This window comes from Staurois parvus, unplaced genomic scaffold, assembly GCF_062004578.1.
Source record: "Staurois parvus isolate SC_StPar_1 unplaced genomic scaffold, SC_StPar_1.0 ptg001670l, whole genome shotgun sequence".
Classification (NCBI taxonomy): domain Eukaryota; kingdom Metazoa; phylum Chordata; class Amphibia; order Anura; family Ranidae; genus Staurois; species Staurois parvus.
The window spans coordinates 470,425-486,494 of record NW_028319466.1 but is presented as its reverse complement, the minus strand read 5'-3'; the positions used below and the strand labels follow the sequence as shown (position 1 = coordinate 486,494).

At 45.5% G+C, this 16,070-nt stretch overlaps 1 protein-coding gene across 1 annotated transcript in view; it reads right to left on the bottom strand.

Annotated features, from left to right (window-relative positions):
* The window catches only part of IFT122 (intraflagellar transport 122), a 135,756-nt gene that overhangs the window by 33,687 nt on the left and 85,999 nt on the right, over positions 1–16,070 (bottom strand). Inside the window, exons 22-24 of the mRNA XM_089663342.1 lie at positions 15,360–15,457; positions 9,046–9,146; positions 5,785–5,950 (exon numbers count right to left, since the gene is read on the bottom strand). Of these exons, the coding sequence (XP_089519468.1) occupies positions 5,785–5,950; positions 9,046–9,146; positions 15,360–15,457 (365 nt within the window). The remainder of the gene's footprint in view (positions 1–5,784; positions 5,951–9,045; positions 9,147–15,359; positions 15,458–16,070) is intronic.

The following is a 16,070-nucleotide window of genomic DNA, read 5'->3' as shown; positions in this document are numbered from 1 at the left end:
CACCCCCTCCCATAGTTTTCCTCCCACAGCTCTGCTTGTTCAGGTTGACTGGTCTCGTCTCTGCCCCCTCCTGTAGTTTCATGCAGTGTGTAGTGGGTGAAGCTGCTGAGCCCCACCCACTACACCCTCATCTCCACCCCCTCCTATAGTTTTCTGCAGGCAGTGTGTAGTGGGTGGAGCTGCTGAGCCCCTCCAACAACTCTCCTTGTTCAGGTTGACTGGTCTGGTCTCCGCCCCCTCCTGTAGTTTTCTGCAGGCAGTGTGTAGTGGGTGGAGCTGCTGAGCCCCTCCAACAACTCTCCTTGTTCAGGTTGACTGGTCTGGTCTCCGCCCCCTCCTGTAGTTTTCTGTAGGCAGTGTGTAGTGGGTGGAGCTGCTGAGCCCCTCCAACAACTCTCCTTGTTCAGGTTGACTGGTCTGGTCTCCGCCCCCTCCTGTAGTTTTCTGCAGGCAGTGTGTAGTGGGTGGAGCTGCTGAGCCCCTCCAACAACTCTCCTTGTTCAGGTTGACTGGTCTGGTCTCTGCCCCCTCCTGTAGTTTTCTGCAGGCAGTGTGTAGTGGGTGGAGCTGAGCCCCACCCACTACACCATTGTCTCCGCCCCCTCCCATAGTTTTCCTCCCACAGCTCTGCTTGTTCAGCTTGACTGGTCTGGTTTCCGCCCCCTCCTGTAGTTTTCTGCAAGCAGTGTGTAGTGGGTGGAGCTGCTGAGCCCCTCCCACAGCTCTGCTCTCTCTCCTTGTGCAGGGTGACTGGTCTCGTCTCTGCCCCCTCCTATAGTTTTTTGCAGGCAGCCTGTAGTGGGTAGGGCCTGCTTGGTCCCTCCCACAGCTCAGCGCAGGCCATGTACACCATTGTGATGATATCACTGCTTTATTTACAATAACTGGGTTTACAATGCATTTTGCTCAGACAAGTGAATTTATATCTTGTATGGCTATTGAGTAATACCCCTAACTAAAAGTTTTTGTGCCCAGAGTTCAGCTTTAAAAGGTTCAGGTACAAAGCCCCATCAGCCCAGCCACTAATGAGCAATATACTTACAAAGTGGAGCAAACATTTGTAGGCCTCTGAAATGCCATTAAACATCTATAGCAACCCATATATTTTATTATGGCGACATGCCTTTCCCAATTTATTAGGCAATTTTCTTAGCATGCTTGGTTTTATAGTGTTGGGAAAACTGCCAGAAGTGCTCGGATTGTATGGACTTGGCTGCAAAAGGAGGAGGGATTGTTATTAAAATGCTTCCAATAATTCTTGTAACTTCCCTAATAAAACTGGAAACACAAGATTCGCCCTGATCATTCAAAGTAGAATTAAACCTTCCTTGTACAAAGGATTTTCTTCATTAACAATTGCCAGGCCATTTAGCAGTATTTTGCCCTAAAGACTTACATTTGCCAACTCAAGATTTGTCCAGCCAGTTCTATTCCTGCAACAGATACTGCTGCGTCAGTCCTACACCAATCAGCTGTAACATTACGACCACTGACAGGTAAAGTACAAAAATAATCTTTTTACAACACTGACATCTGAAAGGTGTTTGAGATACATTAGGCAGCAAGTAAACATGTTTGCCCTGAAGTTAATGTTGAATGCAGAAAAAATGGACATTGCAGTTTGTTGTGTATGGGGCTGTGTAGCCGCAGACCAGTCAGGGTGCCCATGCTGACCCGTGTCCTCAGCCGAAAGAGCTTATAATGGAAACGTGAGCATCAGAGCTGGACCACAGAGCAATGGAAGAAGGTGGCCTGGTCTGATAGATCACGTTTCCTTTTACATCATGTGGATGGCTGGGTGTGTGTGCATCACTTACCTGGGGAAGAGATGGCACCAGGATGCAGTATAAGAAGGCAAGCCGGCAGAGGCAGTGTGATGCTTTGGGCAATGTTCTGCTGGGAAACCTTGGGTCCTGCCATTCATTCGGATGTTACTTTCACACGCACCACCTACCTAAACATTGTTGGTGACCAAGTCCACCCCAAATGCTATTCCCTGATGGTAGTGGCCTCGTTCATCAGGATAATGAACTCTGTCACAGAGCAAAAATGGTTCAAGAATAGTTTGAGGAACACAAGGAGTTTGAGGTCTTGATTTAGTCTCCAAACTCTCCAGATCTCACTCCAATTCCTGCCATTCATTCGGATGTTACTTTCACACGTACCACCTACCTAAACATTGTTGGTGACCAAGTCCACCCCAAATGCTATTCCCTGATGGTAGTGGCCTCTTTCATCAGGGTAATGAACTCTGTCACACAGCAAAAATGGTTCAAGAATAGTTTGAGGAACACAAGGAGTTTGAGGTCTTGATTTAGTCTCCAAATTCTCCAGATCTCACTGCAATTGAGCATCTGTGGGATGCTCTAGAAAAACAAGTCAGATCCATGGAGGCACCACCTCGCAACTTACAGGACTTATAGGGGTTGATTTACTAAAACTGGACAGTGCAAAATCTGGTGCAGTTCGGCATGGTAACCAATCAGCTTCCAGGTTTTATTGCCAAAGCTTAACTGAACCAGCTGAAGTTAGAAGCGAATTGGTTACCATGTACAGCTGAACCAGATTCTGAGTGCTCCAGTTTAATAAATGTACCCCATAGGGTCTGCTGCTTGGTGCCAGATATCACAGCATACATTCATTGGTCCAGTACCGTCCATGCCTCGAAGGATCAGGGCTGTTTTAGGGGCAAAACAATGACCTACTCAATAGTAGGTGGGTGGTCAAAAAGTTATGGCTGATCAATGTTTATGTCCCATTATTCCTTGCTCCCAGCCCATAATGTGCGGGTGTGCCCACTTTAATAGCATCAGGTGGCCGCCAGCATCGGAACTACATTTCTTATGATTCTTCCTACCCAGCGCATGATGCGCATGTATGCCCACTGTAATAGAGTTTCAATGAATCCCTCCTCCCAAACCTTTGTAGTCCCGGCCAGAAGCATGCATGTCAGGAAGGCTCCAGGGAGAAGCAGTATCTAAACGTAGCCACCATATAGGCAGAAACACCAGGGACTAAGATTTTGTTGCAAGACATGTAAACACAGGTTGCAAAGACAAAAGGGGACAAGCAACAATAGAAGTACACAGGTATGGTGCTACATATACATTTCTTTTTATAATGAGGGTTTAATAACACTTTAGTATAATCCACCAAATCTCAATAGTGTACAGACTATGGGTACATTTGAATTTGCTTACGTTTTGGCAGTACTGCTAGTATTGTATTATAGAAGGCATAGGGAATATTGGCATTATGCTTCAGTATAAAACCAATGGCCACTACTCCGTACTCTTACTACTTGACCTCTCTGCGGCTTTGGATACTGTTGACCATCCCCTCCTCCTCAAAAAACTCCACTCTCTTAGCCTGCGAGACTCGGATCTCTCCTGGTTCTCCTCCTACCTATCGCAGTGCTCCTTCAGCATTACCTAAAACTCTGGCTCCTCCACTCCACTCCCTCTTTCTGTAGGGGTCCCTCAAGGTTCTGTCCTTGGACCCCTTCTCTTCTCCATCTGCACCTCCTCCCTTGGTCACCTGATAAACTCCCATGGCTTTAAGTACCATCTCTATGCTGATGACACACAAATCTATATTTCTACCCCTCACCTCACCCCTTCAGTCTCCTCTCGCATTACTAACCTACTAAGTGACATATCATCATGGATGTCACTCCACTTCCTCAAACCCAATCATTCCAAAACTGAGCTCTTAGTATTCCCCCCAGCCCGTGCCCCCTCCCCTGACTTCTCCACCAAGATCAAGAATATAACCATCAGTCCCTCCCCTCATGCCAGGGTGCTAGGTGTAATCCTAGACTCACATCTGTCCTTTAAGCCACAAATCCAATCGCTGTCCAAATCTTGTAGACTTCACCTCCGCAACATCTCCAAGATACGCCCGTTCCTAACCTCGGAAACCACTAAGCAACTTATTCCCTCCCTTTTTATCTCTCGCCTTGACTATTGTAGCTCCCTCCTCATTGGCCGACCTCATCGCAGGCTATCCCCTCTTCAGTTTATCATGAATGCTGCGGCCAGACTCATCCACCTTACTAACCGTTCCGTATCTGCCACCCCTCTCTGCCAATCCCTCCACTGGCCTCCACTCAGTGTCCTCCATCCCTCTCTGCCAATCCCTGCACTGACCTCCAACCCTCTCTGCCAATCCCTCCACTGACCTCCACCCCTCTCTGCCAATCCCTCCACTGGCCTCCACTCAGTGTCCTCCACCCCTCTCTGCCAATCCCTACACTGGCCTCCACTCAGTGTCCTCCATCCCTCTCTGCCAATCCCTCCACTGACCTCCACCCCTCTCTGCCAATCCCTCCACTGGACTCCACTCAGTGTCCTCCATCCCTCTCTGCCAATCCCTCCACTGACCTCCACCCCTCTCTGCCAATCCCTCCACTGGACTCCACTCGGTGTCCTCTATCCCTCTCTGCCAATCCCTCCACTGGCTTCCTATTGCCCAACAGATAAAGTTCAAAACATTAACAATAACATATAAGGCCATATATAACTCTGCCCCAAATTATATCACCGATCTTGTCTCCAAATATCACTCTCCGCACCTCGCACGACCTCCTGCTCTCTAGCTCCCTTGTCTCCTCCTCCCATGCTTGTCTCCAAGACTTATCCAGAGCTTCCCCCCTCCTCTGGAACTCTCTACCCCAATTTATCAGACTATCGCCTACTCTTCTCACTTTTAGGTGATCTCTGAAAACCCATCTCTTCAGGGAAGCCTATCCTGCCCTCAGCTAAAAATGGAATCTTCTACTTCTCCTATCAGTCCATCCCCCACAGTTATTACTCTTTGTTCCACTAGCCCAGCAATGAGCAAACTACGGCCCGCGGGCCGTATACGGCCCGGCGGACCTTTTAATCCGGCCCGCGGAGCTAGGGTCCCGCTAGGCTCCTCTCACAGTCCGCCCTGAAGACCGGTGTAGCATGAAAATCTGTCTCCTATGAGGATCTGTCCTCGTCGACGTATCTGCGCATGTGCCGGAGATCGCCGATCGGCTGCTAATGCCTGAAACTGGCACATGCGCAGATACGTCGAGGGGGACAGATCCTCATAGGAGACAGATTTTCATGCTACACCGGAGCGGCGCGGGAACACGGCGAGAGGAACGCGCGGAGCAAAGGTAAGTGAATTGACACAGGGGGGACTTGGGGACTTAATATGGGGAATGAATTACTATAGGGGGGATGAATTACTATGGGGGATGAATTACTATATGGGGGATGAATTACTATATGGGGGATGAATTACTATGGGGGATGAATTACTATATGGGGGATGAATTACTATATTGGGGATGAATTACTATATGGGGGATGAATTACTATATGGGGGATGAATTACTATATGGGGGATGAATTACTATATGGGGGATGAATTACTATGGGGGATGAATTACTATGGGGGATGAATTACTATATGGGGGATGAATTACTATATGGGGGATTAATTACTATGCTTACTATGGGGGAATATTACTATACTTACTATGGATGACACATACACATCATTCATCTACTCTTGGTCCGGCCCCCGGGTCCAATATATGAACCCATTGCGGCCCTCAAGTCAAAAAGTTTGCCCACCCCTGCACTAGCCCCTCCCTCTTAGATTGTAAGCTCCCAGAATCAGGGCCCTCCTAACCCTCTTGTATTGAACTGTATTGTTGCTGTATTGTCTCCTGTTATATTGTAAAGCGCTGAGCAAACTGTTGGTGACATATAAATCCTGTATAATAATAGTAAGATTGGCAGCACTTACCTCGCTGTCATGGAACGGCTTGGACCGGATGGTGATAATGCCCAGTTCAATGGACTCCTGGAATTTGCTGGGAATTCGGAGGCCTTGAAGCCTTTCATACACGTGCCGAGCAAGTTTGTACGCTCCAAGAGCCTTGCTCTGCTTTGCAAGTGTGTACAGGGTGTTTCTGGGGTAGTGTGTTAAAGAAGTAAAAAGATTTTGCCAAATCTTAGAGTCAAGTAAATAACAAAAGATCGCAGTTTCAGCTGGTTTTGCAATCCATAAAAATTATAAATAAAATAGCTGAACCTATCTGGGGGCCTACACACTGGAAGCTGTGCCTGTGATCTCCCACAGCTGATCTTCTCTCCAATACTGACTTACCCTGCTTTGTTCTGCTCCTTGTCTCTTTGTAGGGGAGGCCATTTTGGTAGAAGAAGGACTTTGCTTCCTCGTGTCAGTCCTGCTTCTGTGGTGGTGATCTGATGGTGGAATAATATTCAAGAAGAAGCAGGAGAGGTGATGGAAGTAAAAATCCAAAGAAAGAATAAAGCAGAAAGAGGAAGGTTCTTGCTCTGCAGGTCCTAATATACAGCTTCCACTCCAGCAAACAGAACACTGATAAACACAGTGATGACGTCACCAAATCTCATCCCAAACCCAGCAATAAAAGGCTGCAGTGCCTTGGATGATCTCACACTGCAGATACTCAGCTATGAGGCTTGAGGCACAGATAGTGCACTGCTGTTTTTCAGGAGGAAACTGTATATTTTTCAGAGTACTGCTTAGATACAATTAACATTTCTAGAGGTTCCCTATGAGATAGTTATTCTTCACTTTTTGCCCACAAATGGGAATTAAACTGCGACAGAAGAAAGCAAGGTCAGGCTGTCTGAATCACAAGGCTTGCTGGCCAGGATAAATTGGCCAGAACAGTTCACATGTATGCGCAGATAATGGTTTACCTAAAGTTCAGCTGTAAAGTGAATCACATGAAAATCGACTTGCTAGTTTCCCTGGTGATGTGCCCCTGAAGGGGTAGCAGCAGTTCTCCTGTACCGGGCTCAGGCAGCAGGGGAATCAGATGTGTACAGGAGAGGGGGTGATTGGTGTAGTGGGAGGGTAAATAATGGAACTGATCCCCTGTGCGTCTCTCTCTGCAACAGCTGAAAACCAGCTTCTCCTCCTCTCCCTTCAACCAGCTTTAAGCTTTTGCAGGAAGGAGGCACACAGGGGATTGGTTCTTGTAATTGTCCCCCTGCTGCACTGATCACCCTCTTTGTGCACCATCCTCTAATGCCCCCCCTAGTGTGCCCCTCCACCTGCAGCACTGCCGGCTTCCTTCCTCTCCCGCCAACTGCTACTGCTACTTTTAGGATAGAGAGAGGCAAAGGGACTGGTAAATATTACATATTTACTGCCCCCCCCCTTTTGTGAATGAACACAGTAAGTGTTCAGTACTGATCAATCACTGTGTTCATTCATAACTGAAGCATAATAAAGTGTGTTCACTATGCTTCAGTTTGTGAATGAACAGGAGCCTACAGAGCGCTTTCTGTTCATTCACTGTCCAGTGCAGCTGAGGCTGTAGAGAAATGGATGGAGGAATCTATATCCTCAGTTGATCTCTCTGTCTCAAAACCAAGACATTAGGGGTCTGTTTAGACCCCTGATATTTCATAAAAGCCCCCCTAAGGCAGTGTGAAAAAAATAAAATACATAAAAAAAAAAAGAAAAACAAAGTTGTAAAAAGTAATTAAAAAAATTAAAGGCTCATGCAGACAGGTTCTCTGGCCCACACAGTATGAATGAGCAGTTTGTGCAGCTGGAGATGTCTGTTACTCAATGAGGACACGGCATATGAACGAACACAGCTGCAGGTTCTAACTTGACAGGTGTGCCGGTGTGGTGACCCAAATGCACACCATCTGTGTTCAGGGCTGTACACCTGCATCCACATGCCTGTCAAATTAGGACCTGCAGCTGTGTTAGTAGAGCCACTGCTTCCCCATAGCGTAACACAGCCTGCCTACACACAGTTCCAGCCACCGGTAATCTGTATGGGGCCCCTGTGATTTCTAACAGCAGCCCTGGATGTGCCTGCTGGTAAAGATTCTTCATGGGAATCACAAAGCTTTAGCAAATATAACAACAGACAATGTGAAGGTGGAGACTTATCTCCAATCAGCTTTTCCTATGCTGGTCACTCTAAAGCAGTGGTCTCCAAACTGTGGACCGGGGAGCAGATGTGGCCCTTTGATTGCCTTTGGGGCACTATTTCACCAAATGACACCAATTATAGGGCACCATTCCCCCTACTGACATCATCAATGGGACACTATTGCTCCTGTTAGAACCAATGATGGGGCATTGATGCTGGGCATTTTCTACTTCCACTGGCCAAAGTCCTGCCCCCTGGTAGCCTGAAGGAATGTAAACTGGCCCTTTGCTTAGAGGGTTTGGAGATCACTGCATTAACCCCCGGTTCACACGTATGCGGCCGTGCAGGCCATGTTTTTCACGGGCACGAGAGCCCATTCATTTGAATGGACTCCTGTGCCCGTGACACGCAGGGTGAAGTCCCTGAACTACTTTGGAAAACGCAGCCCGCACGGGAACCTCGGTTCCCAGTGCGGGCAGCGTGTCAGTAGAACTAATGGCACCCGCCAACAGGTTCGCAATTTTCTGTGCGGGTGGTGCGTCTGCACGGATTTTCGTGCGACTCCGCAGCGGCACCACCCGCATAGACGTGAACCGGGGGGTCAGGGTTAGTTCACCTATTCATAAAACATGAAAAAGTGAACTAACTCAAAACACCCTTCCCACATCCCCGGTCTCTGCTGCACTTACCTCCATTGATGTTTATCTTTCACTGCCTATGATAGCTGATGTAGCAGTCTGGGCATTTGAAAGCCAGATACTTTTGCACCCCTTCTTTATTTCGGTACGCTGTCCTGCAACAAAGAGGGCTCAGAGAGATTCTCATTGGATGGCGCAGTCACGTGCCAATACCCACGCACCATTGCAAGCAGACACCAGGCTGTGTGCTGCATTTTTCAGATGCCCAGATTGTTACACCGGTTGGCATGGGCGGCAGAAGATAATCAATGAAGGAGAGAAAAAGAAGTGCAGAGGGGCCCGGGGGTATGGGGATAGTGCAGCGAGATAGCTCACCTTTTTGTTTTTTGTGAAAAGGTGAACTAACCCTTTAATGTCATAAAAGGTCATGTAACTTTTTGTCTAATGACCAGCCAGTACAGGCTAACAACAGAAAAGGGATACACTTTAGAAATGCCCAGGGGGCTCTGCTTGGTCAGACTGTGCAACAAGAATCGCGAGATGTTAAACAGTGTTTCCGGCAAGTGTGAGCTGAAAGGTTCATCCTGAAAAAAAAAACAAAAAACGATTAGACAATTAAAGGGTTAATATGTACCATATCATTTTTTATATAATATTTTTGATCTCCAGCAAAACCTATTATGTCCATACAGTTTGATTTTCCTAGTTTGAATATTGAAAAGAAAGAAATTTAATAAAGACACTGACAAACCTGACTGATTTGTTTACAGATTCCAGTTATTTTTCATTTGATCTTTACACTGACAACCTCAATGAACTATTTAATTGGCCATCTACTGTACAGTGCCTTGAAAAAAATATTCATACCCCTTAAAATTTGCCACATTTTGTCATGTTACAACCAAAAACGTAAATGTACTTTATTGGAATTTGATGTGATAGACCAACACAAAGGGCCAAATAATTGTGAAGTGGAAAGAAAGTGATAAATTGTTTTCAAAATGTTTGACAAATAAATATGTAAAAGTGTGGCGTGCATTTGTATTCAGTCCCCTTTACTCTGACACCCCTAACTAAAATCTAGTAGAGCCAATTGCCTTCAGAAGTCACCTAATTAGTAAATAAAGTACACCGATGTGTAATGTAATCTCAGTATAAGTACAGCTGTTCTGTGAACAATTAGTGAACAAAGAGTATCATGAAGGCCAAGGAACACACCAGACAGGTCAAGGATAAAGTTGTGGAGAAGTTTAAAGCATGGTTAGGTTATGAAAAAAATATCCCAAGCTTTGAACATCTCATAGAGCTGTCAGGGATGCGGGTGTGACCAGAGATGCGTGTACTGACACAGGGAAACGCAGGCTTCAGATATGGTATAAATAAGACAATTTATTAAAGACTAACAATACAAACATAAACACAGCGCACCAAACCCCAAGCTAACACAAATACATACAACAAGGTGAAACAAACCCAAACCTAACTGATATAGATACACAGGTACATACACATATAGAGCACAACATAGTCAGGCGGGCCGGGTCGATAACTATCGGGCAGGTAGGTACAGGAGGAGCAGGGGGAGAGAATGGTCAGGGTCACAAGCCAGGGATCAAACAGGAGAAGTCAGCAGAGGTCAGGATCAGGCAGGGTCGGCAACAAGTCAGGCAGAAACAGGAATGCAGGTTACAAGGTACAGGGGCCCATGGAAAAACACACACCAAGGCACAGACTGCAGGTCTGGCCATCCCTTAAATACACCTGCAATCAGCCCCAGGTGATGGCTAATTGCTGAAGTGAACCTCTGGTTGTTGAGAGCACCCGCTGGCCAGCCCTGGTACAGCAGCCCACAAGGCAGGTGAGTCCCACCACTAATGGCAAGTCTATTCCTGACAAGAGCACTGTTCAATCCATCATCTGAAAATGGAATGAGTATGGCACAACTGCCAACCTACCAAGACATGGCCGTCCAAGTAAACTGACCGACCGGGCAAGGAGAGCATTCATCAGAGAAGCAGCCAAGAGGCCCATGGAAACTCTGGAGGAGCTGCAGAGATCCACAGCTCAGGGGGGAGAATCTGTCCTCAGGACAACTATTAGTCGTACACTCCACAAATCTGGCCTTTATGGAAGAGTGACAAGAAGAAAGCCATTGTTGGAAGAAAGACATAAGAAGTCTCGTTTGCAATTTGCGAAAAGCCATGTGGGGGACACAGCAAACATGTGGAAGAAGGGGCTCTGGTCAGAGGAGACCAACATGGGACTTTTTGGCCTAAAAGCAAAACACTATGTGTGGGGGAAAACTAACACTGCACATCACCCTGAACACATCATGTTGTGGGGATGCCTTTCTTCAGCAGGGACAGGGAAGCTGGTCAGAGTTGATGGGAAGATGGATGGAGCCAAATACAGGGCAATCTTAGAAGAAGAAGCTGTAAGAGACTGCAAAAGACTTGAGACCGGGGCAGAGGTTCCCCTTCTAGCAGGACAACGACCCAAAACATCCAGCCAGAGCTACAATGGAATGGTTTGGATCAAAGCATATTCAAGTGTTAGAATGGCCCAGTCACAATCCAGACCCAAATCCAATTGAGAATCTGTGGCAAGACTTGAAAATTGCTGTTCCTAGATGCTCTCCATCCAATCTGACAGAGCTTGAGCTACTCTGCAAAGAAGAATGGGCAAAAATTTCACTCTCGAGATGTGCAAAGATGGTAGAGACATCCCCAAAAAGACCCGCAGTTGGCATTGCAGTGAAAGGGGGTCCTACAAAGTATTGACTCCAGGGGGCTAAATACAAATGCCGCCACACTTTTCAGAAATTTTTCCTTGTAAAAAATTTTGAAAACCATTTCTCATTTTCCTTCCACTACACAATTATGGGCCACTTTGTGTTGGTCTATCACATCAAATCCCAATAAAATACATTTGCGTTTGTGGTTGTAACATGACAAAATGTGGAACATTTCAAGGGGTATGAATACTTTTTCAAGGCACTGTATATGGCAAATGAGGTTTAATGTTGATAAAGTAAAGTTCTACACTTGTGGTTATAACCATGAGCACATTATACATACTAGGAGGAGAACAGCTGTGGGAGTCAATGGTGGAGAAGGATCTGGGGCTGTTCTGGTAGATCATAGACTTAATATTAGCATGCAATGCCAAGCTGCAACTTCTATAGCAAGAAAAACCCTCTCTTTTATAAAAAGGTATGGACTCCATAGAGAGAGACATCATCTTTACAAATCATTAGGATGACCTCATCTGGAATATGCAGTTCAGTTTTGGGCTCCAATTCACAAAAAGGATTATCAGGGAAATTTAGTGCAGAGAAGGGCAACCAAACTTATAGGAGGCATGGAGAAGCTCCGATATGAAGAAAGATCAGAGGAATTGAATTTATTCTCTCTTGAGGAGATTAAGGGGGGGGATATGATCTCCATGTATAATACATAAGGGGGGATATGATCTCCATGTATAATACATAAGGGGGGATATGATCTCCATGTATAATACATAAGGGGGGATATGATCTCCATGTATAATACATAAGGGGGGATATGATCTCCATGTATAATACATAAGGGGGATATGATCTCCATGTATAATACATAAGGGGGAATATGATCTCCATGTATAATACATAAGGGGGGATATGATCTCCATGTATAATACATAAGGGGGATATGATCTCCATGTATAATACATAAGGGGGATATGATCTCCATGTATAATACATAAGGGGGGATATGATCTCCATGTATAATACATAAGGGGGGATATGATCTCCATGTATAATACATAAGGGGGGATATGATCTCCATGTATAATACATAAGGGGGGATATGATCTCCATGTATAATACATAAGGGGGGATATGATCTCCATGTATAAGACATAAGGGGGGATATGATCACCATGTATAATACATAAGGGGGGATATGATCTCCATGTATAAGACATAAGGGGGGATATGATCACCATGTATAATACATAAGGAGGGATATGATCTCCATGTATAATACATAAGGGGGATATGATCTCCATGTATAATACATAAGGGGGGATATGATCTCCATGTATAATACATAAGGGGGATATGATCTCCATGTATAATACATAAGGGGGGATATGATCTCCATGTATAATACATAAGGGGGGATATGATCTCCATGTATAATACATAAGGGGGATATGATCTCCATGTATAATACATAAGGGGGGATATGATCACCATGTATAATACATAAGGGGGGATATGATCTCCATGTATAATACATAAGGGGGATATGATCTCCATGTATAATACATAAGGGGGGATATGATCTCCATGTATAATACATAAGGGGGGATATGATCTCCATGTATAATACATAAGGGGGGGATATGATCTCCATGTATAATACATAAGGGGGATATGATCTCCATGTATAATACATAAGGGGGGATATGATCTCCATGTATAATACATAAGGGGGGATATGATCTCCATGTATAATACATAAGGGGGGATATGATCACCATGTATAATACATAAGGGGGATATGATCTCCATGTATAATACATAAGGGGGGGTATGATCTCCATGTATAATACATAAGGGGGGATATGATCTCCATGTATAATACATAAGGGGGATATGATCTCCATGTATAATACATAAGGGGGGATATGATCTCCATGTATAATACATAAGGGGGGATATGATCTCCATGTATAATACATAAGGGGGGATATGATCTCCATGTATAATACATAAGGGGGGTATGATCTCCATGTATAATACATAAGGGGGGATATGATCACCATGTATAATACATAAGGGGGCATATGATCACCATGTAAATATACATAGGTGGTCCATATAGGTAACTTTGTAATGACCTGAAAGTGAATAACTCAGCACAGAGGATGGATAGGCTCTCTTTACCTCTGGAGGAAAAGAGATTTAACATCCACATATGGAAAGGCTTCTTTACAGTAAGAGTTGTGACAATTTGGAATAGATTCCCTCAAGAACTAGTTCTGGCCAGCTCAGCACATTGTTATAAAAAAAGAGCTGAAAGGATGTATTCCTAAATGCAGTATACCTGGATACTAACATTTATAGGTAATAACACCAGAGGTAGATGATCCAGGAAATATCCAATTGCCTCCTGGGGATCAGGAAAAAAATATTTCCCCGCTGGAGCAAATTGGATCGAGAGAGAGAGACTAAGAGATCGAAAGAGAGATAGAGATAAATCGAGAGAGAGGGAGATCGAGAGATCGAGAGAGAGAGGGAGATCGAGAGATCGAGAGAGAGAGGGAGATCGAGAGATCGAGAGAGAGAGGGAGATCGAGAGAGAGAGGGAGATCGAGAGATCTAGAGAGAGAGGGAGATCGAGAGATCTAGAGAGAGAGGGAGATCGAGAGAGAGAGGGAGATCGAGAGATCGAGAGAGAGACGGAGATCGAGAGAGAGAGATCGCGAGAGAGAGATCGAGAGGGAGATTGAGAGATCGAGAGAGAGGGGGAGATTAGGAGATCGAGAGAGAGAGATCGAGAGAGAGAGGGAGATTGAGAGATCGAGAGAGAGAGGGAGATTAGGAGATCGAGAGAGAGAGGGAGATTAGGAGATCGAGAGAGAGAGGGAGATTAGGAGATCGAGAGAGAGAGGGAGATTAGGAGATCGAGAGAGAGAGGGAGATTGAGAGATCGAGAGAGAGAGGGAGATTGAGAGATCGAGAGAGAGAGGGAGATTGAGAGATCGAGAAAGAGAGGGAGATTGAGAGATCGAGAAAAAGAGGGAGATTGAGAGATCGAGAGAGAGAGGGAGATTGAGAGATCGAGAGAGAGAGGGAGATTGAGAGATCGAGAGAGAGAGGGAGATTGAGAGATCGAGAAAGAGAGGGAGATTGAGAGATCGAGAGAGAGAGGGAGATTGAGAGATCGAGAGAGAGAGGGAGATTGAGAGATCGAGAGAGAGAGGGAGATTGAGAGATCGAGAGAGAGAGGGAGATTGAGAGATCGAGAGAGAGAGGGAGATTGAGAGATCGAGAGAGAGAGGGGGAGATTGAGAGATCGAGAGAGAGAGGGAGATTGAGAGATCGAGAGAGAGAGGGGGAGATTGAGAGATCGAGAGAGAGAGGGGGAGATTGAGAGATCAAGAGAGAGAGGGGGAGATTAAGAGATCAAGAGAGAGAGATAGAGAGAGAGCGATTGAGAGAGATTGAGAGATCGAGAGATTGAGATCGAGAGAGAGAGGGAGATTGAGAGATAGAGAGAGAGGTCGAGAGAGAGATCGAGAGAGGGAGAGAGAGAGAGAGAGAGTGAGATCAATAGAAAGAGAGAGAGATCAAGAGAAAGAGAGAGTGAGATCAAGAGAAACAGAGAGTGAGATCGATCGAGAGAGAGATTGAGAGACAGATGGGTCGAGAGATAGGTAGAGAGAGATCGAGAGAGTGAGATCGAGATAGAGATCGAGAGATCGAGAGAGAGAGAGAAAGATCGAGAGATAGAGATCGAGAGAGATAGAGAGAGAGAGATCGAGATAGAGAGAGATCGAGAGAGAGAGAGAGAGAGAGAGAGAGACTTGTGTTTTTTTTTTGTCTCAACCTAACCCAACCATGCAGCAATGCCTTTCAGGCATCTTTACTTACCATTTATTCTTTAAAAACAGCATTGAAAAACATACAAAGTTTTGGTGTATAATAAGGGCAGGACATGGTAAGAGGAAATGAGGGATCTGGGGGGGGGGCTTCGGGTCAATCACAGGTCCCCTTTGTTTTTTTTTTTCATAGTCAGATACTCAACTGTATATCTCTGTACGGAGTGGTAGGCATGATAGAGCTCGGCCAGATGCTGGAAATAGTGACACTTCTGTAGCATGGCTTCCTGTTTGTCCTCTTTATCTGCAGGAAGAAGTCGTTGGTGAATCATTAGCACAACATGCAGCTTCCTATAGACCATCCCTGCAGATTTTGGATTCAGTGACATTACAAAGCCTCTGAGCTCACGTAGATAAACTATTCTGTGCAAAGCTTGTGCTGTATGATTTCTTTTAATCAAGGGGGTCTGTTTATAAAGCGGTGAAGCGGACTTTCACCGAATGTTCTCTGGTGGAGAATCCATCGCTGTCATTTAAACCACATGGACCCGCTAGGTTCACCAACAGAGAATGTTTGCTGAATGTCAGATTCACTGCTTTATAAATATGTCCCTAAGGGTAGATTTTGACATGAGTTTAAATCTACCTTTCCACTAACATGAGATTTACGTTCGGATTGTTTTTCAGAGGCAATTGACATATGCCTTCTCATTGCCCGTTTTACCCCATTTTTGCCAACAAACACGCAGCAACTGTGTGGGTGTTTCTGCGCTTCCTCGTTCTCCCGAATGGGTCACAGTCAGTGGGCTTGCCCCCAGCCGATGTTGGGTAGTTTTTTCCGTGGGTACGAAGCAAACCACTGTGAGAACATAAAGTAAATGCCCCCGCCTTTTGCAGCTTAAAGAAGGCAGTAAAAT